The sequence below is a fragment of the Aulonocara sp. 'chitande type north' Nkhata Bay genome, linkage group LG2 (assembly GCF_057382095.1).
Source record: "Aulonocara sp. 'chitande type north' Nkhata Bay isolate Kocher_YH1m ecotype deep benthic linkage group LG2, A_spYH_male_GT1.1, whole genome shotgun sequence".
Classification (NCBI taxonomy): Eukaryota; Metazoa; Chordata; class Actinopteri; order Cichliformes; family Cichlidae; genus Aulonocara; species Aulonocara sp. 'chitande type north' Nkhata Bay.
The window spans coordinates 4,864,061-4,885,375 of NC_141345.1; the positions used below are offsets into that span (position 1 = coordinate 4,864,061).

The 21,315-nt window shown below is 41.1% G+C and overlaps 1 protein-coding gene across 2 annotated transcripts in view; it reads left to right on the forward strand.

Moving 5' to 3' along the window:
* Positions 1 to 21,315, forward strand: part of macrod1 (mono-ADP ribosylhydrolase 1) — a 149,845-nt gene that overhangs the window by 85,488 nt on the left and 43,042 nt on the right. For both annotated transcript variants that reach the window (XM_086303663.1, XM_086303654.1), the window contains exon 5: positions 14,821 to 14,937. In XM_086303663.1, the coding sequence (XP_086159789.1) occupies positions 14,821 to 14,937 (117 nt within the window). The remainder of the gene's footprint in view (positions 1 to 14,820; positions 14,938 to 21,315) is intronic.

A 21,315-nucleotide genomic window follows, 5' to 3' on the forward strand; every position in this document is an offset into this window, starting at 1 on the left:
ATCTACAGCGTCGTTTGATGTTGTCCTGAGGTCTCTGATGGCTTTACAAAGACAGATGGTTTCTAGAGAGCCCTCGAACATGTGAATGCGTCACACTGGGTGCATTAGTGCCCGTGTAAAGCATGTTTATGTTGATCACTGTGGTTTAGTTAATGTTTTTATTCAGTTAAATTTAACCACAGCAGCTGTTTTCATTGTAAACATTTCCACCGACCAGCTGAACGAGCCAACATTAAGAGCCACCATCTGAATCTGTCTATTCTCTCTTTCTGTGCCACTCTGCACCATTTCCCCCCCCTTGCTCAGTTGATTTCCCTCATTTCTTATTGTATGTATTTTTCTGTCTCCATCTCCCTTTTCAGCTCTGTCCTTTGGGGTTTGCTAAGGCAGATAGAGCCTGGAGTAGGTGTTAATTAGAGATAGGTAAGGGTAGTGACAAGAGGAAGAATGGAACAAACAAGAGAGAGGGAGGGAAACGATGCTTAGAGAAAGAAGACGAGAAAGACGAGAGCGATGACGGCCACTTGGGATCGACAGATGCAAGCGGAGGGCCAAGTGGGGAAAAAACACACACACAAAAATCATTTACTATACATCTACATTTGCCAGGATCACACTCTGCACTGAGTAACCATGCATTCATTCATTCAGCTTTAGTGAGTTGTTTTTTCCATCAAAGGTGAGGCAACAAAAGGTCTTTACGGTTCTTTACCTCTCAGTCTCAAGGGTACCTGGGTAAATGTCATTCAGTTAGATCAAACGCACACCTGTCGACATTGTTTTTCTCACTTCAATCTGGAGGAGTGCTGAGCTGATGCAGTGCATCAACAACAAACTCAAGGGCAGGAAATTAACCTTTTTTTATGTCCACTGGCTGCTGTTGCTCATTTATTCCTGAGCTTATCTGCTATTTCAACATTTCACTGCTTTGATTGATTTTCTAAATGGAACAGAAAGCCAAGATGATAGAGGTTTAGTCAGCCAGACAGTTACCATTATCTTTGTATAAACATTTATTCATGTAGACATGAACATATATCAGTTTAATCTCTGAATGGATGCTGTTAAAATTGTTAGAGCCAACACAGATTCTTCTTCTAGGTCACCATATGTCAGTGCGTACCTTTGGGATGAATGGCACGCTAAAGTGTTTTTTCACTGGCATGTGGCCTCCAAGAAGTATCAGCTTTCACTGATACAGCGTGCAGCTGTTTTCTGCATTTCAAGACATTGTAAACAATCTTTAAGGATGAAAACTACAGTTTCCTTATTCATTTAGCAGGGTAGCCATGGGGTTTTAAGTGCAGTTTAACACATAAGTCAGCAGTTCGTGAACAGTGTTGTCACTCAACAGTAATTTCATAGCTTTGATACTATATTTTCAGAGCATTTTCATTCCATGGGGGGAATTTATTTCCTTATCTATGAGCATTCTGCCTTCATTCTGATTTCAACTGCACACCTGTGAAGTTTCCCGACTGGACTGTACACCTTTATGCTCACCGTTGTGGCCCTTTTGAACAGCGACAAATACTGAAAGTGACTTTAATCACTGTATCACTTTGCTTCCTGTTATAATTTTTTCCACTTCTGTATCAGTGATAATGCAGAGGATTTTTTTTGAGTGGGGACATCTGTTGTTCAGGAGGAGACTGCCGCAAGTCCAGGAAACATTGAGTGCCAGTATGAATGGTGACCAAGCTGTGACGACGACACAGCGGGCATGCAACACAATAAATTACCTTAAAAGGGGATTTAGGTGATGTAGGAGAGACGAGCCGTGATGTAGTGACAAGATTATATAGCTTTAAAATTATATAGCACTCTTCTATATATTTGAGCATTCAGAACAACTTGTATTGCATGGCACACTGGCTTCCTTTTTCAGCTCTGAAGATTGCACGTTGGTCACCCACCACACTTCTATTACAATAAGCAGTAAAGAAAATTGGTATCACAAGAACCAAACCCCTGAAACGAAGTTTGTGAACCCAGACGCAGGTTGCCTGGTTGGTAATTTTCCTGTTACATGCAGAGCAATCACAGAAGCCAGCAAAAAAACACTTTTCAAGTAAAAATCGTCTATGAGCAAAATATTAAGATAGAAATTGAGATCTGGAATTCAGCTTTAAGCACTTGTCAAACCAAATCATGTGATCATACATTCAAAACCCTCACTTGCTGTGATGTTCCGGTTTCATAATAACAAGTTACTGATCAAACAGAGACACAGTTACAGACACACAGACAGTTGCTGTCAGAGATCCTGCTCTGGGTCTGTAGGGACAGATTGCACAGGATGTGAGCCAGCCACAAAGACACTGCCGGCTTATGATTGGTTTAGGTTTTAAGACCGTGCACAATAGATGAGCACAGTCCCAATTAAAATTTCATCCACTTGCATTTTTTCATTTCGATGGGGAAACACGAAAGAAAATGTTGCACAGCTAAAAAATTCAGGCTGAAATTGCATGAGATGACATCTGTAATCAATCCTCAAGAACAACGATGGAGTTTGAAACCCGGTACTGGAAGTCTCTCGGCTCTCGTCCTTGTGTGTCTGCAGCCCTTTTTGGGTTTTTTTTTTTTTTGCTTTCTCCTTGTCTGGATGGGGAGAAAAATACAGGCGGAGAAGAATAGGCTTGTCTGCTTGGCTTTCAGAACAAATGAACAGGAGAGCATGTATTGTGAATGAAGGGAGAGAATTTTGGAGCATGGAGATGAGACTAGAGACAAAGAGCACTTAGTGTACCTTCCGCATGCAGACAGTGCTGTCAGCCGCATACATAAATTCATCTGTTTCACTGCTGTTAGCAACACTCATATATGCGTGTGTGTGCGTGCGTGTCTGTGTGCGCAAGAGTTCACGGTAGTAACACTTAACAGGTTGCGCTGCATTTGTTTGTGAGTTCAAGTTTGCACATATACACAGGTGCCTATACAGAATCGTAGGAAAGGCAGCGTGCATGTTTGTGCGTCCATCCACCACCAGAACCATCCTTAATGTTGCCTTGGCAACAAGCTGACTGAAGTAAATGAGTGTCCCGGCTCTGCTGAGGGATTGTGGGAAAGCAATATGCCAGCGTTCCGCCCCATTAGTTTGACAGACAGCCTGTTTGGCCTATAAGAGGTCAGCTGGCAAGGGCAATCGTATTAGTAATCCATAGGAGAGACTTCAGGATTGGTTTTACTCTTATGCCAAGCTACCCATGAGTGTGTGTTTTCTTATGTGTGGATGTGTTTGTTGAGGGTGGGCGGTTTGAGGTAAAGCTTGTCGTGGCACAGAACAATAGCAGAGAATGTGTGTGTGTGTGTGTGCGAGTGTGTGTGTTTGTTTTTGTGCCCTGCTGGAGGTTGCAGGCTCCGCGCCAGGTAAGCATATCGCCAATTATCACTTCACAGTCCCCCTACATCCCCTCCCTCTCTCCCCCAGAGTCAGTCAATACAGAGCCTGCAAGGGAGATGTGATAACACCTAAACTGGTCAGCCGCCTGTTTAACAGGGTAAAGAAGCCAAAACACTAATTTCAATCCTTCCTGTATTCATCCATGCATTGCATCCTTTTAATCTATTCCTCTCTGGAACCCTGCTTAACATTCATCTCTCCCTTCTTTGTTTTTAGTCTCACCCACTCTTTTCACCTACACACCTTTTATTTATTTATTTGTTTTACACTTGAGCCCCTTCCAAAGCCATTTCTTTTTGTCCAACTGTGCTCTTCAGTCTCCCGTCTCGTCGTTCTCTGTCTGTGTGTGAGTGTCTCTCCATTCCCCATTGTTTTTATTTATTTATTTATTTATTTTTTTGTTTGTGCACTCCATCTCTGATTCCCCAAAAGACCGAGCTTCAATAGCAGAAAACGGTGAAGTGATATTTAGTATGATAATAAAGGCTAAATTATGAATTTTGCATGATTTTTTTTTTAGGATGAAAATTAATTTGGCATATTTCATGTTTTGTGTGTTTTTGTGTGTCTAGTGATATAAATGTGTTCCCTGGTTATTGTGTTATAATCGGTTGATGTCTATTGGTTGCATTAGGTGTAGCCAATTAAGACTAATGGTCGAGTAGTTCACATGCTTCATTTGCACAGAGTCAGTGGAGTATGAACAACAAGTATCCTTTGACACCAAACTCATTGCTCGTTTTAAATGACTCTGTGTCTAAGTGGCTTATAAAGACCTGATATTGGTGGTATTTTTTATTAAGGCAATGTCAGTTTGACTTTTTTTGCTTCCCAAGAAAAGTGATTTTCATTTGTGATGAATTTATTTATTTTTTACATTCATAAGCATAAACAATACAGACAAACAGCCTTTACAAAATCCAGTTCCTATGCAATAAAAGACCAAAAGGAAATCAACAGAAACATATAAATTACATAAATCAATTAGAGTGAGGCTTCAGACTGCTGGAATATTATTGTTGTGTCTGAAATCCCTGCCTTGTACTAGAATTGTACTAGAGAAGACAGTATCACGACCAAAATGTTTGCAATAAATTCAGTCAGATTAATAATAATATTGGGAAGATGAGAAGTTCAGTCATTCAAGAGGCTCAGAGTAGCGCCACTACTCCTCTATGTCAAAAGGAGCCAGTTGAGGTGGTTCGGGCATCTTATTGGGGTGCCTCTTGGCCGCCTCCTGGGTGTTCCTGGCATGTACCACTAGAAGGACCCCCCGGGCCAGGCCCAGGACATGCAGAAAAGATGTATTTCTTGACTGACCTGGAAATGCCTCAGTGTTATTGTAGAGAGACACATAACAGACAAGTTGTACTCTTCAGCATAGACTGACTAAGACTGATTTCAAGGTATTGGCAGTCTGCCTGCGTTTATAAAGTAGGCAGCAAAGGTAAGGAATAATTGCTAATCTGTCTGAGAGTGGCTGCATCAGATTGGAGATCTGTGCAACTGCCTCGTGATCAAAAGTGGTTAGCCAGAAATTGAGGGTGTTACAAACTTAATCTCTGGGGAAGTTTGTTACTAGAACTACTTGCAATTGGTCTCTTACAGCAAGAAATTTCACTGAGCAAACACTGGTTATTATTTTTGAACCCCCTACTGGCAAGGATGCTTCCATGCTATTGTTACTCTGTATTGGGACTGAGCCATGAGCAACTCAGGTTCAAGTGCTGTAAAAGTTACAAGTTAATGTAGTTAGAATCAAACGCATCAAGTCCCTAGAAATAAAGGAGGTCATGAAATTCACATTGATCTATCCTGGGTCCTATATTCAGATCAGTTAAAGACAGCAGTCATGAAAAGTTTTATTTTCAACATCAGTAGAAGTGGTTGCAGCCTGCTTACATCATAAATCTTACTGACATCTGATATTTTCTGGAAATCAATAACAAGCCTCCTAAAAGAGCAACAATAGAGAGCAAGAGCTCCACGGTGAAAATAGACAGTAAAAAAAAGTGAAACCTCACAATTCTCTCCCAAGTGCTTCTCTTATAACACTCATTGTTTTCCAACTGTGTATGTGTGTGTCAAAGAACGGCATGTTTCAGTATGAGGGCGTACAAAATTACAGGCATACTTTATAGTACTTGTGGTGAGTAGAAAAAACTTCCTACCAGCTCCTCTGATTATTAATCGTGTATAAAAAGTTATAAAGTAACCCTTAGCTATTAAACAACAATGGATGTTAAAAAGTTTTAGAAAAAACTTTTAATAGCTAACTTGATCAACAGGAAGAATACATTATAAATGTGAAAGAAGCCATTTCTGTTGTGATAAAGTCAACACCTGCGCTGTAATGACATTTCTCTGGTGGCCTGCTGAGGCTAATCTACCGAACACCTCGTCACCATATCAAAAACCACTCATTACATTACATAATGGCACCTAACAGGCTCACCGTTAAATAGGTTATTATTGCACTTGATCACACTAACATTAGTCTGTTATGCTGGTAATTCATCTTTAGGTAGGCATAGATTTCTGCATCAAATTGCAAAGAATAGGCAATAGTTTTGTTTTGTTTTTAAATAAAACTTAAAAGCACTCATTACAGCTTGCTGGTTGTACTAGAGGAAGTCATTAGACTTTATTCCTTGGGGACTATAAATGAACAAGTTGTTCTCACCCCCAGATTTTCATGTACTGAAACTTGACCACAACCTTTTGGCTTTAGATTGCGCTGTTCTGGCTACCCATCCAGCTTCATTTTCAACCTGCGGTGCAGTCCAGTCCAGTTCAGTACATCTGAGCAACTGCTGTCATCACTGCTGGACATGGGTAACCATGACAGCCATGAAACTAGCAGAGAAGTTTGTTGTAGATGTGAAAAGTTCTTGTTACTGCTACATGGATTGATATTTATATAGCGTTTTATAGCTTAACAGAGCAGTCAAAGCACTTTTTAAATACAATCCACATTCACCCTTTCACACATTCATACAGCATCTTATTTTATACTTTCAATAACTTTCTAACTACCTTACACACTCACACTCCAGTGTATCGCAGGCTTTTGGGGGTTCAGTATCTTTCAACATGTGGGCTGAAGGAGCCAGGGATTGACCCGCTGACCTTCCCATTGGTAGATTACATCCTCTACAGTAGATACTAGCTGTCCTCCTTTGTTAGGCGAGAAACTCAAATCAAACATTAGCCATAGTTGTTGTTTAGTCTGCGTATTGTTAGATGTCTGGAGGTCCGCATGTCTAATCTGCTACCATAAGAAATTGCAACAATGTTGGAAATAAAAAAGCATATTTATGCACGTTTCGTGTGTTAGAGTCATGACTTTCAGTGAGGAGGAAGAGGGTGACATTTGATCCAGATACAGGTTGCATGGTCTCTTCCACCTGTGCTTTCATTTCTTTGATCAAGGAGACTCCTTAGATTATAAAACTTAGGTATTTTCCTTCTTCATATCTTGAGTTTGAAGGTGCAGACAAAAATTTAAAATTGCCTCCGCTGCAAATGAACAGTTGGTATGATGCTCCATTTCTGAAGGAAAAGACTTTTTCGCCGTTTATTTCTGAATACTGTATATTTTTTTTCTCTGTGAAATAACCTCAAAAAACAACTACCTTTACCCTTAAAATATGACAAAATTTGATCTGTACCCTGCCTCTTGCCCTGTGACAGCTGGAATAGGCTCCAGCACCCCCCACAACCCTGAAAAGGATAAGCGGCAGCGAATGGATGGATAAATGAATGGGTCTCAGTGAGAATCGGCTGGTGTGAAATGCGTGGCAATACATCCAATAGTTGTTCAGATATCACATTGTGAAGTGAGTTGACCACTTGGCAGCTGTTATAGCTCACCAAAACCACAAGTACATTATAGATGCTGGTCTCAAATTATATGTGTGGAATACTAGTATAATACTAATAGTGGTGGAAACTCATAGAAAACACATGCAAGACAATTCTTTTGTTCGCCTTTCTACTATTTTTAAAAAAAGGCAAATATTTCTGGCAGAAAAATGATTTTGGTCTAGAAACTCAACAAATCCACTCATATTGTTTTCTAGAGCGATATTGGTGCCCATAAGCGACTCTTACATAGCCGTCTGCATTGACAAGGTACTGCTGGTGCCGCTTTGCTTCAAGCACATCTTTCATTTGCTTCCCCCTCTGCTCATGAGTTCCCCCCCTTCATATTTCTGGCACCATTCAAGTGACAGAACAGTGTCTGAATCTACTCAGTAGCATGCAGTGCTCATGCTGGGCTATTACACTGGCTCCCATGGAGTCAGAAGTTACTGTAGACTGAAAGAAAGCTAACATGGTCTGTGTTCAGTGAGTGCAGTGACAGGGATAGCTTGTCTGTGTTAAAGAGGTGGGAGTCATGGAGTGGTTAAATAGGTGTATGGATATTTATTAACCATACTCACCAGGTTCAGGTTCTTTTGTCTGCCTCCTATCATCTCCATTTAGCAAGGAGCAATCTAATTTAAACATGATAATATCAAAGCTGCCTTTTGCTAAATGGAAAAAGCAACTCATGTGAAAGAAAATATGTTGAGCATGACATTAAAATGATCTTATTTGGAGCTAAAAGGACAGGAAGTGCTGGTTTCTGGGATTAAAAAGTCATCTTTTGTGTGTCTCCGTGGGCGTGTTTCTTTCCTCTTTGGTTTTTTTGTGTCCCTGTGTGACTCGCCACATAAGAATGTGATTGGTCACTTCATAGAAAGGCTTTAGATCTGGGGACTTGAACTCAGAAGGCCTGCGCAGTCATTCATCCATGCCAGTAATAGGCTAACACCTTAGCACCGGGGATCTAAAATCAGATTTCGGCAGCCCCCTTGGCCCTGCGCCTGATGTAAGGGGTCATTGTAACAAGCGGAAATCAGCAGTTCGCCATCCATTAAACTCCCAAATTAAATGTATTCCAAACAGTGTTTCTGTACCAGGACACGTGTTCCTTAATTTTGGCATTCAGCTGTATTTAAAGCTGTATGTGCACCCATGCATATGTGCTCTAGAGTGTGTAGCTGCATGTGTGTGTGCAAGCCTCAGTGTGGATGTTTTTCAGCTCCATTCGCAAGCTTGTATTACAGCTGTGTAAGAGTGAGGGCAGGGCAGTACTTGGGTCAAAAAGCACTGCTGTAGCTCAAGGCTATGCAGTCCACTCATAAAGACTGGAGGGGAAAAGGCCAGTTTGCACTAGTAGGCACACAGAGAGGCACATACACATTTGTGTATCTGTCAAACATGCAGCAACGAATGGAAAAAAAAAAAGGTATTGTTGGTTTAATTTCCAAGTCAGTTCCTTTTCTTTTTTTTATGTTGTTTTTCTTGCTTGTTTCTTTTTCTCCCTCCAGACTATTTTACATCTGCTACTCTTGCTTATTCCCCTCCCCTCCTCCCCTTCTCTCCTTTCCATCTCTGTCTTATCACACTTGTTCTCTCTTTCAGAGTTGGCCTGCTTCAAAGTTGGTGTGCAGCGTATTTTTGTGTCACCTCAAGGACTCATCACACACACGCCACACGTACACTTGAAAATACACTCATAAATACAGTGTCCACAGCTGCACATATGCTTTGACAAGGATATACACACACAATATATCACTCACATGCGCATACACACATATCTAAGCTAGTTTCTGAGCACCCTGAGGAGGTAGCCACTGTTCAGAACTTGTTTGTCACACCCTCGCACTTGTGCTTCGCTCACAGCGTGGCCCAGTTCAACATGGCACAGCATGACATGGCACACCACGGCTCAGCGCCGCATGCGATATGCCAACTTAACACAATAATGTTCAGATAACACCAGACCCCTGCCTGGAGCGCCTCAGTTTGGCGAAACACACCGCTGTAACAGCTGGTCTGTACGCAGAGAGACAGATAAGAACCACAGGCCAATGTGCTGAGCTCTGGCATATGGATTGATGCTATTGAACTATTTTGAACCAGTGCTGACAAGTGTCACAGTGCTGTGACGAATCCATTTCTGACATGTGCCTGATTCTGGGTTGATTTAGAATCCAAACTTTAGATTTAATATTCTAGAAAAACGACATGTTGCTCATACACGACGACCAAAGATTAATTGAATTAAAGGGATGCTTTTCATTAACACACATGAACATGTTTAAATGTCTACATATTTACTGGCAACCTATCCAGGATGTACTAGTCCTTTCAGCAATATGCCAGCTTAACACAGATAACACCAGGCCCCCGCCTGGAGCCACTCAGTTTAGCGAAACACACCGCCGTAACGTCTGGTCTGTACACAGAGAGACAGATAAGAACCAGACCTATGTGTTGAGCTCTGGCATATGGACTGATGATATTAAACTATTTTGAACAAGTGCTGACAACTATCATAGTGCGCATGTTTAAATGGCAACCTGTGCAGGGTGAACCAGTCCTCCTTCCTCGCGTCAGTGCCTGACCCCACAACCCTGAATTGTATAATGGATGGATGGATGTTTTTTCCATTGGTTGGTTATTGCTCAATTGATCAAATATGACATTATGATCACTGACAGGTGATGTTAATAACACTAATTATTTCTTCACCTGCTATAAGGTGGGATATATTAGGGAGCAAATGAACATTTTGACCTCAAAGTTAATGTGTTAGTAGCAGAACAAATGGGCAAGTGTAAGGATTTGAGTAAGTTTGACAAGGGCCAAACAGTGATGTTAGATAGCTGAGTCAGAGCGTGTCCAAACTGCAACTCTTGTGGGGTGTTACCGGTCTGCAGTGGTCAGTATCTATCAAAAGCCGTCCAAGGAAGGAACATTGGTGAACCACTCACAGAGTTATGGACACCCAAGGCTCACTGATGCCCGTGGGGTCTTATCCAACAGAAGAGCTACTATAGCTCAAAATGCTGGTTCAGTAGAAGAGTGTCAGAATACACAGTGCATTGCAGTTTTTTGCATATGGGGCTGCATAACTGCAAACTAGTCTGAGTACCTGTGCTGACCCCTGTCCACCGAAAAGTCCTAACAAAGGGCATGTAAGCATCAGAAGTGGACTACGTAGCAATGGAAGCAGGTGGCCTGGTCTGATCAATCGCGTTTTCCTTTTTTTTACATGTCGATGGCCGGGCGTGTGTTAGTCACTTACACTTACAGCATAGTACACCTCGCACCAGGATGTACTATGCTTTGGGCAGTGCTCTGCTGGGAAACCTTGGGTCCTGCCATCCATGTGTTACTCCTACCTAACCATTGTTGCAGACCATGCACACCCTTTCATGGAAATAGTATTCCCCGATGGCTCTGGCCTCTTTCAGCACAATAATGCCCCCTGCCACAAAGCAAAACTGGCTCATAAATGGTTTAAGGAACACAGCAATGAGTTTGAGGTGCTGACTTGGCCTCCAGATTCCCAGATCTCAATCCAATCGAGCATCTGTGAAATGTGCTGGACACCTCGAAATTTACAAGACTTACTGTATGTGTTACTAACACCTTGGCGTTAGATATCATAGCACATCTTGTGTGATCTAGTGGAGTCCATGCCTCAATGACCATTGCTGTTTTGGCAGCAAAGGGGAACCGACACAATATTAGGCAGGTGGTCATAATGTTGTGCCTGATCGGTGTGTATTGCTATTTGGTGTAGTCTGTTTTTAGATAGGATAGTTTCTCCTTACATGTATAATTGATATTAATAATCTCAATCTACTATATAATTAGTAACTGCACTCTAAAATAAATGTAGTGAAAGCTTCTCAAAATGTAGTGGAATAGAAGTAGAAAGTAGCATGCTGCTAGAATCACTGCTATAGAGAGAGGAGGGCGGCTGTCTGTAACAGCGCTTTCTAGAATCTGGCAAAGCTGGAAATTGATAACAAATTAGGCTCACAGTTAGTCTTCACACATTGCTTTCATTTTAAAATGTTTCTGGCAACTCATTTTAGCCTTGCAAGAGAGCTGTGGCTGTGTAAAACAAGCCAAAAGTGGATGTTAGAGTAGAAAAGATCACTTTAGTACGAGCTGGTAGGGCAATGTGTGTTATTAACCCACAAAATTTTATAGTTCTAGTAATTAGAGCAGTTGTTAACTCTAGAAGAAGTTGTGCTTGACTTCACCTGAGCTCAAGGTCTCCAATACATCGGTGTATCTTTGCAGTGTGTAGGTGTGTGTGTGAGTGGAGAGGCTGCACAAAGAACACACAGATAACTGACAGTGCCATTGTCATGGATGTTGTGTTGCAGACCTTTGTTGGGGGGAAAATAAGATGCTGCTCAGGCTGGCTTTTCTAGTCTTTCTTTTGCATGTGCTCCTAAAAACACATTCACGGTTCAAACAATATTGTTCCTTACTTGTAACTGTGAGTGAAAGGCTTACCTTTCATATCACCATGGCCTTCCTCCACCGTGGTGAAGCTAAGAACCTGTTCTTTCTTGCAGTACATCGAACTGATTTTACTTATTTTCATATGAAACTTTTTCTTGGTTTAAAAACAAACAAAACCTAATTTTACATCCATTTACAGCCCACTTTGAACTTGAGTGGACCGGACGAGTGAACCTCCACTTTCTCATATCTCAATATAAGATAAAGAAGTGCAATTTCAACAGTGCATCTTAGTTTTTCTACATGATGAATGGGTAAAGTTACAGTGTTGCATGTTTTTGTTTTATAAAACAACAAAGTGTAAAATTTCTAGTAGACATTGAAAAACAGGAACTTTTCTGTCATTGAACTATTTAACTCAGGGGTGTCAAACTCCAGGCCTCGAGGGCCGGTGTCCTGCAGGTTTTAGATATCGACCTGGGTCAACACACATGAATCAAATGATTAGTTCATTACCAGGCCTCTGGAGCACTTCAAGACATGTTGAGGAGGTAATTTAGCCATTTAAATCAGTCGTGTTGGATCAAGGACGCATCTAAAACCTGCAGGACACTGGCCCTTGAGGCCTGGAGTTTGACACCCCTGATTTAACTAATACCTACACCACCAATTACTTTGGTGTAGTATGAATATCTGTGGGGGAGGTCTTTATCTGCAGGAAAAGCTGTAAAACATATAGAAACACAGGGTTTTATGTTTTACACACCTGATTTAGAGTATACACCCACTGTACACTTTATTAGGTACACCTTGCTAGTACTGGGTTGTAACCCTTTAGCCTTCATAGCTGTATTAATTCATCATTTATTCAACAAGCTGCTGGAAACATTCCTCACACATTTTGGTCATTTTTGACATGACAACATCAGACAGTTGCTGCAGATTTGTGGGCTGCATATCCACGACGTGAATCTTCTATTCTACCACTTCCCAAACGTGCTCTATTGGATTGAGATTTGCTAACTGTTGAGGCCTGAGTGTAGTGTCATGTCTCATTGGCATGTTGAGTAAACAAGTTTCGGATGATTTTACCTTTGTGACACGATGTGTATCCTGCTGGACGCAGCAGTTATAAGATGGGCACACTGTGGTCATAAAGGGATGAACATGGTCGGCAAAAACGCAGAGACAGGCTGTGGTGTTTCACTGATGCTTAATTGGTGCTAAGGGGGCCAGAGTGTGCTGAGAAAGTCTCCCTTACCTCAATTACACTACCAGTAGCCTGAGCTGTTGATAAAGGCACATGGATTAATGTTTAATGGTGTTCATGCTAAATTGTGACCCTGTCATCTGAATGTTGCAGCAGAAATCAAAACTCATTAAACCAGGAGATACTTTTCAAATCTTTTTAGTCTTGGTGAGCCTGTGTGAATTGTAGTCTCAGTCTCCTTTTCTTAGCTGACAGTGGTTACACCCGGTGTGGTCTTCTGCTGCTCTACTCCATGTGTTGTGCAATCAGAGATGCTCTTCTGTATATCTAGGTTTTAATGAGTGGTTGTTTGACTTACTACTGCCTTCCTATCAGCTTAGAGCAGTCTGACCATTCTCCTCTAGTATCAACAGGGCTTTTTTGCCCAGAGAACTGATTTTCACTGAATATTTAACTTAAAAAAACAATATTTTCTGTAAACACTAGAGAGGGATCTGTGTGAAAATCCCAGTAGAGCAACAGTTTCTGAAATATTTGGGGCCGCACGTCTGGCACCAACGTTCAAAGTCACTTTAATCACCTTTCTTCCTCATTCTGATGCTCGCTTTGAACTTCACTGGATTGACCTGACCATGCCTACGCACCTCAAAGTACTGACTTGAGTACAGTTATGTATCACAAGGTTTGGGACAACTATGTTTTAAAATGTTTGGTAAGAAATAATGAAGTGATTTATAGTCAGTAAATTAGGTGAGCATTTCCTGAGGTTTTCCTCACTCTTGACTTTTATCTAAGGATAATCGTGATCTTTCCCAAAATCATTAGAAAGCATAGAATAGCATTAGTCATCATTATTCAAACAAATGAAATATGTTTTCAGCAAACAGGTGTTTTACTTTCATTAAAAACCACCCGTGGGTGCTCTGTTGGCCTCGGCTCTTAAGCTAAAGCCCGTGAACCACAATGTCCCAAAAGGTTTCACGATATGTTAATAAAAGAAATGTAAAAACGCCACAGAAGAACCTGAATGCTGAAAAATGGGAATATGTAAATGTAATTTCTGGAAGACTTGGTTGGACCTCCAGCTTATTCCTCCTCTTCACCCCAGCTGATCAGTGATCAATGAGTCAATCAAATCACAGAAAATCTACGTTATTACGGTTACTGTTATAGTGTCTCTGTGGATGGATTATTGTTTTACATGATTTTAAAAGCTCATTTGTTGAAGTTTGATATTTTTAGTGCTTTTTTTCCTTGAAGTGTGAATTAGACGCATTAAATTCTTCTTTCTCACTTTCATAATGCTGCAAATCATAATAATAAAACTGTATCAAAATGAACTTTGAAGAAATAAGTCTGACTGCAAGGGGTGCATAGATTCTGTCTGAAAATGTAATTGGCACAGCTGTAAAATTGCTTCAGCCGCATCATTGCCCTCCTGGAAATGAACACAGTCACGGTCTTTAGATGTGGTGGGGATCAAAGACAGATACACATTTATGAATATTATGTAGATTTATGAAAATTTAATTAATAAAGAGTAATTGCCCAAAAAGTCAAAGTCAGCTGAGTCCTTAATAACACATTAAATCAAGTAATTAAGGAAGGCAATAGCCTTAAAATCCATTAAATAGACTGACATGTAGAGAGACAGATGCAAGCAGGATTAGGGGTGAAAAGTTAGTAACCTGCAGAAGCCTGGAAATTCAAGCGTTCACCGCTAATACCAACATTATCCAGGTCCTTTTAGCACTAAGCCTCGACTCCAGTAAAAGTGTCTGCTGGACTTCAAACCACACTCTGGCTGCTGTAATTAGTGAGATTGCAGGGGATTCACATAAGTAGGCCAACTTTTTAAAATCTCCTGTCGTCTCCTTTCCAGTGGACGGAGCGATCCACCGCGCTGCTGGTCCCATGCTAAAAAAGGAGTGTGCTTCGCTCAACGGCTGTAAGACAGGAGAGGCCAAGATTACCTGCGGCTACCGCCTTCCTGCAAAGTGTGAGTATAAAGTGTTTGTGTAACTTCTAGCAGCTCCGGTGAGGCTGCTTCCATGTGTTTCTGCTGGACAGCTTCCAGGTGTGAATGTGTGGGAAAGTGTAACAGGGATGCAGGATGATGTGGAAAAAGAGTTGCACTGTTGAGTCTTTCTAGAAAAACGAAGGTTAAACTGCTTCATGAATTTAAAAAATGGCTTTTAATAAGGAATTGGTGCTGTCTTAATATCAACAATTTCCTCTTTTAACGAATTAGTTTAAATAACTTGTGCATTTTTTTCTCTTAGAGAGGTCTTAAAGTAGCTCAGTTTCCCCTCTTTACCTCAAACCCGAGCAGCAGCACAAACTCGGATGTATCACTGAGTTCCATTTATAGCAGAGTAAATGGAACTCAATTATTAAGTGGCACTCCACTGCTGCTTGTGTAATGTGATGAAACTGTAGGGTCAACATGACAGGAGGCACTTTTCTAGGTGTTCTCCTCCAACTTTCTTCATATCTACAAGACATTTAATTAAGTAGGAGATCAGAACTCTGCATTTACATAAATCACAAAAGCTGACAGTCACTTTATTTTATTTTAGCCATTTAATTTTATTTTAAAAACCCTGAAAAACACAGTTATTGGGACATAAATAAGCCTCTAACTATAATATATTTATTTGTGTTATTTTTTTGCTATAAAAATACTCCCTTAAAGTTTGGAGCCAGTCCTAATATCTTTATATTTTAAGCAAACCTTTGTGGGGATACAGTATATAAGCCAAAAATCTGAGTTTCTATCATTTTAACAAGCTTGATCGTCAACACAGCCTGAACTGTCTTAGACGAGCTTTTTTGTGATAGCTTGAAGTACGGTACTGTGCAAAAGTCTTGAGCCACACCACCCCTTTCTTTATATTTTCCTTCCAAGGAGCCAGACTTTCTCTGTTTCTCTGGGCTTTCTGAAGTTCTTTTTACACTTTTTCACCACTAATTTTTGGTTTTCATGGGAATTTTTGCTTTTTTGGTAAACCAAATTGACCCATAAACCATTCAAGAATAAAAAAGGAGCACCTATCTTACGCGTTGTCCACATATGACAGACCATTTTAAATGGTATCTTTAGGCACTTTGTTACAAGCAACCTGTCAAAAAAAGCATAATTTGTTCCCATTTCTTTAGTTGAATTTGAGGAATAATGCAGACTATAAAACAGCTTGACAGACATAAAATAATGTTTTTGCACCAACAAGGTGATTCCCAAGAGCTATTAACTGAAAACGTGGCATATCTCAGAATGTGTCCTTATAAAATGAGGAAAAATGGACAAGTGGAGGACAAAAGAAGAAGTGTCAGGTCTAAAAAAAATATCCACAGCAGATGAAAAGTATCTGAAAGTCATGTTCTTAAGAAAGTCCTGACACAGGACCTGAGAGACGCATCTGGCCTTCAGCTGATGTGTCTACTGAGGTCTTACTGAGATGAAATTATTAGCATAACAGAGAAGACAATAAGAAAACAGACATATAGTTAAGGGACAAGAATAAATCTTGCTAAATTAAAGATCATTTTATGGAAGTTTTTACTAAAAAAAATATAGAAAAAGTTTGTTGATCGGTGGTCAACAGCATCTTCAAACATTGAAGATATATACTATACTGTACATGTTTCAGGCTACTGCGTGCATTTAGATATAACCACATACTGTACAATAAACACATAAAATATTACATTTTGTTTCACAAGAGAACATTTCTTTGCACAGATCAATTTACATGCATACACAGTGCATCATTACCAAGAGGACCAGTCACAGTTGCTCGTATCTTTCTGTCTGGTTACATTTCTGCGAGGCGGAGCAGGGTAATTTGATATAGAGTTATTGGCTCGCTGAAAAACCCAGGCGATTCAGGTGATCTCCAATAATCTCTCTCTAATATTCTTGCCTGATCAAATCACAGCCTTGAATGTTAAAAATGGCAAAAAAAATTGATGGATTATTTCTCGGTTTAGTGCACGTTTAGTGTGTTAGCATTGCTTAGCTAATAATTGGGCTTTTTGCCTCAAAGCCAAACATATTTACCTTCTTCTGGCTTTAGATCAAGGAGTGTTTTTGGGCCATTTTGCTCACAAATGTCAAGAGGTTTACCGGCCACTATAGACAAACATTCATTTAGTTGTTTTCTAGGTTGGCTCACCTGTTCTTTTTAGAGTCCTGCCTCTTTACCAGTCTTGCATCTTTATCAGCTTAACTGCTTGAAACACCAAAAAACCACAAGTGAAACTCAGATTGGCAACTAATTGGCTAATATCAGCTCTGCGTGGGACTATAGTGCTAAAGGTTTATGCAAAAGATGACAAAAACTATAAGTGTGGCAAAGAGAGGTAACTGTAATACCTTCATTATTCTAAATGGGATATTTTAAAGGAGAACTCCGCTGATTTTTATCACAGTCTGTTCACAGCTTTGGGGGACTACTGCTAAATATGGAGAGAAGGTTGGATGTGTTTGTGGCTCAGGAGTGAGCTGAGGAAAATCTGATAAACTGTCTTATAGTGATGACATCACTTGAGGCAATTTAGATTGAGGTAGGGGGGGAAATGAAAGACATCTGGGGGTGTGGAGCTGCAAAGGAGCATGACACTAATAGGTATGGAAATAATGCAGTAGCCAAGCTTTGAGCATTATAACGGCCACCCAGGTGTGAGCGTGCGTCGGTGTTTTTTTTCCGAGTGAGATTAAAGCAGCACTGAGGCTGTGTGATATCAGCTTCTGGTTCTACTGAGAGTTTAAGTTCACAGTGGCAGAGAAAAGGAAAGAAGAGAGGGGGGAAAAAAAGGAGAAGAAGCGCTGATAAAGGCGAGCTCAAGGCAGAATGGAGCGCAGGAGTAGGAAAGATAGATAAGGAAAGAGTTGGAGAGAGGAAGAAATAAATGAAGCGGCGTAGAGGAGAGGAGAGATGTGAGAGGAGCTGAAGACTGAAGGGAATTAGGGGGAGATGAGTTCTTACATTGTCTGTTCTCCTTTGTTGGTTCACTTGTTTAACTTTGAGGATGTTAGCTGTCATTTTTGTGTGCGTATTAGCGGATGCTTGGCTGCTTGTCACTGGGTTTTTTATGAGTGCATATTTATGTGCAATTGTGTGCATTTGTTTTGCTCTCCTGTACTTAGTCATACAGCCTGTTTCACAGGCTGCGTTCGCTCATGTGTTGGTGGATACGCTGTGCCAGTGCAGTATATCCTTGCACGCGGTGGGGTCTGCCTGTCAGGTCCTATCAGTCTGGTACCTGTAACTCTGTCAGCATGAGATCTGTGTGACTGACAACTTTCTGACTCACTGACTCACTGACTAACCATGTGTGGGTGTGTGTGTGTGTGCGCGCACATCCACACACACAACTTCTCGGTGTTGCACTTATGTGTGCGTGGCCTTTACCCAGCATGTGGTAAGGAGGCTGGTTCTCCCCTCCCAGACAAAATATTAAGTCCTGAGAATAATTCAACGTGCGTCTGCTCCAATGCTTAAACACTCACAACAGGGCTTGATTACCTCTCAGCAGGAGGGCGAGCGAGTCAAGACAGCAACAACAGAGGGGAAAGCAAAGGAGGGATGACAAAGCAGGCAGAGGAACAGCTGAAGAGAGAGAAATGAAAATGAAACTCGACAGGAGAGAGGCAGAAAGGTTGAGAGATGGGCTCGGTCTCAAAGGCAGCACTTTGATCTTGATTTGTATGGGCTTGCCACCAGATGTGGGATTTCAAGAGCATCTGACTCACAAGTTGCCAAATGGTCCAGAAGACCTGCTGTCAGCCCTCTATGCAGAGTGTCCATCGATGATCCCGCAGCCACTTAGCCATCAGCAGCCTGGTATCGTAACCTAGCAACACCCAGAGTGCATGCCACACTACTGCTGCTGTTTAGCAACAGTTGCGTGCAATTCGGGGAAGCTGATAAATGACAGCTGGCCCAGGTCGGAGTCAAATCTCAGCCAAAATGTAAAGGCAGTTAAATCAGAAACTGTCAGCTTTGAGGCATATGAGCCACTGTAATTAGGACTCGATTAGGAGAGGAGCCTCCTGTTTGTGTGCGCTGCTCACTTGTGAGCCCGTTAGATGCTGTAAGATGCTTCTGCACATGTGTAGATGTGTGCAAATGTTTTTTTTTCCTCTCTTTTTTCTTTTGCCTTTTTCTTCTATTTATTTATTTTATTTTTTTTGCAGTTGCCAGACAAGGGAGCCTGGGCCAGCGTGTTGTCTGGGCGACTCATGGCCCTGAGCTCACCTGTGTACCGATAAACACAGCTGTAACCCTGCTAACTTGTTCCCCAGCCAGCTCTACTCCCAAACACACAGAGATACAGCACTGGGGACAGAAGGTGCAGGAGGGTGGGTCAAAAGATAACACAACTGGCAACTTCCCCGTTAGAAAAAGCACCCCTTGGCTTTAGTGATGTCAATAAAGAGAGCTAGAGGCTCAGACAGCAGGGGTTTTGGGCACATTTAACCCTGATTCACTCCTGTCAACGTTTGGAGGAGAAAACTGCTCTGAGACTCACAGACACCGATGTTCAGCCCAGATTATCTGGTAAAGTGGAGGGTTTTTACAGAACCACTCTTAAACCTCCCAAATTGTTTGCAGATTAAAAAAATAAACATTTTTGACATTTGGAGTTAAGATCTGGATGATTATGAAATTACAAAACAAGACTCCAAATAAAGACAACAAGCAGCCAGCTCTACTGCCTAATAGCTTTCTGTGAATGTAATGTAGCGCAGTCTGGGCAGCAGAGTAATACAATTTGAAAGGGGAAAAATATATAAAAATGTCAGACTGTGGAAAATCACCAAATAGTTTAATGACCCAGGCTGAAAGCAAACAGCTGTGCAGGTGAAGAGTAATATCAGCGCCTTTTACCTACCTGTAAACATCAGTCTGAGCACAGCATACTTATCTGCAGTGGCCTCCTACATTTTTCAGTTGAACTCACTTTGAGTTGTACTTCTAGATAAAATGGCAGCTTCTGTTTGTTTCCCACTTGTATCTGTTTTCAGCAATGTTTCTGTGTTCCCAGATCTCAGTGGTAAGTGCCATGCTATCACAGCTAATACCTGACAGTCCTGTTTTCCTTTGAGATCAGTTGAAGCAGTGTAAATGTCCAATAAGTAATTATTTCAGAAAACAAGCTAAAAATGTTAAACTGTATTTCTTATTTTCACTCCAGTAGGTCCAGAGCATCAAGATTATTTCAAGATGAGCTGACCTGAAGTTACAATTAAGGCTAAAACTATCTTGTTTATTGTGGAAAGATGGATCTTTACTACATGTTAAACTGTAACTGTTTAGCAGCTGTTTGGGTCCAGCAGGCTAGAGCTAGTACCAATGTAAGGTCTCAGGTGCACAGGTTTAGAAACCACTGATCACTGGGGGAAAATGTGTCTTCTCTGACAGTGGGAGACTGCTGGCTGTTGTCAGTAACCTCCAACACAAGCACTAGCAGATGGCTTCAGTCACCTGTACTTAGCAGATGTTTGCGAACTACCCACGAAGTGGAAGTAAAACTAAGAAAAGTGTGACTTTAACTAGAAATGTAGAGCGTTTCCCTGAAACTAAAAGTTGTGTCTTTTTGAAATGTGTGGTGATAAAGAACAACTTCTACTTAAAAGGCAATTTTTTCCAGTATATCTCAAGCTAGTGAGTATTTGCAGACAGGTCACCATCTTCCATGCAAACATGGGCAATTTGGTAATCTCCTAGCAACCAAAGCAATCACAAGGAGGTAGATGCACCTGATTTCAACAGGTGACAGCCAGCATCTCCAGCAACCACTCATCAATTTATCCAATCTTCATGTGTAGAATCATTACAGGTGAAACTATATGCTTTTCTAGCTACAAGACAGACTCTTACAGTGTTCAAACCTGAAGGCAGTGTAGCTCACTGTGGCTTGCTTCTCCACCCCAAAATGAAAGTTCAAGGGTTGCTGGAGTGTGCGCTGCAAATGCACAATTGGAAACGGCCAGAATGGGAGAGCTTAAATTGGTCCAGGACTTCATAAGGAGACAACCTCAAAGGAGTTGTCTGCCAAATTGAAATCTGCTACAGCTTTAGATTTTTAAGGGTCGAGTTGTGAAACTTATTGCAACTTGTACAGGTGCAACTACTTCCTGTGGAAACACTATTAACATACATTTGTAAATATGAGCCTGAATTTGCACCAAGTTAATCACAGAACGGCTCATTTTAAATGTAGGTCCTACACATATTTATCACACCTTTTTTTTCTAGATCCCAGCCCCTCCCCCCAAATAACACTTTTAATGTATCCTGCGCCTCAGTAAACCGTGGTAAACTTTTTAGTATTACTTGCAGATATTACTTTCTGGTGTCTCTTGCGCCAA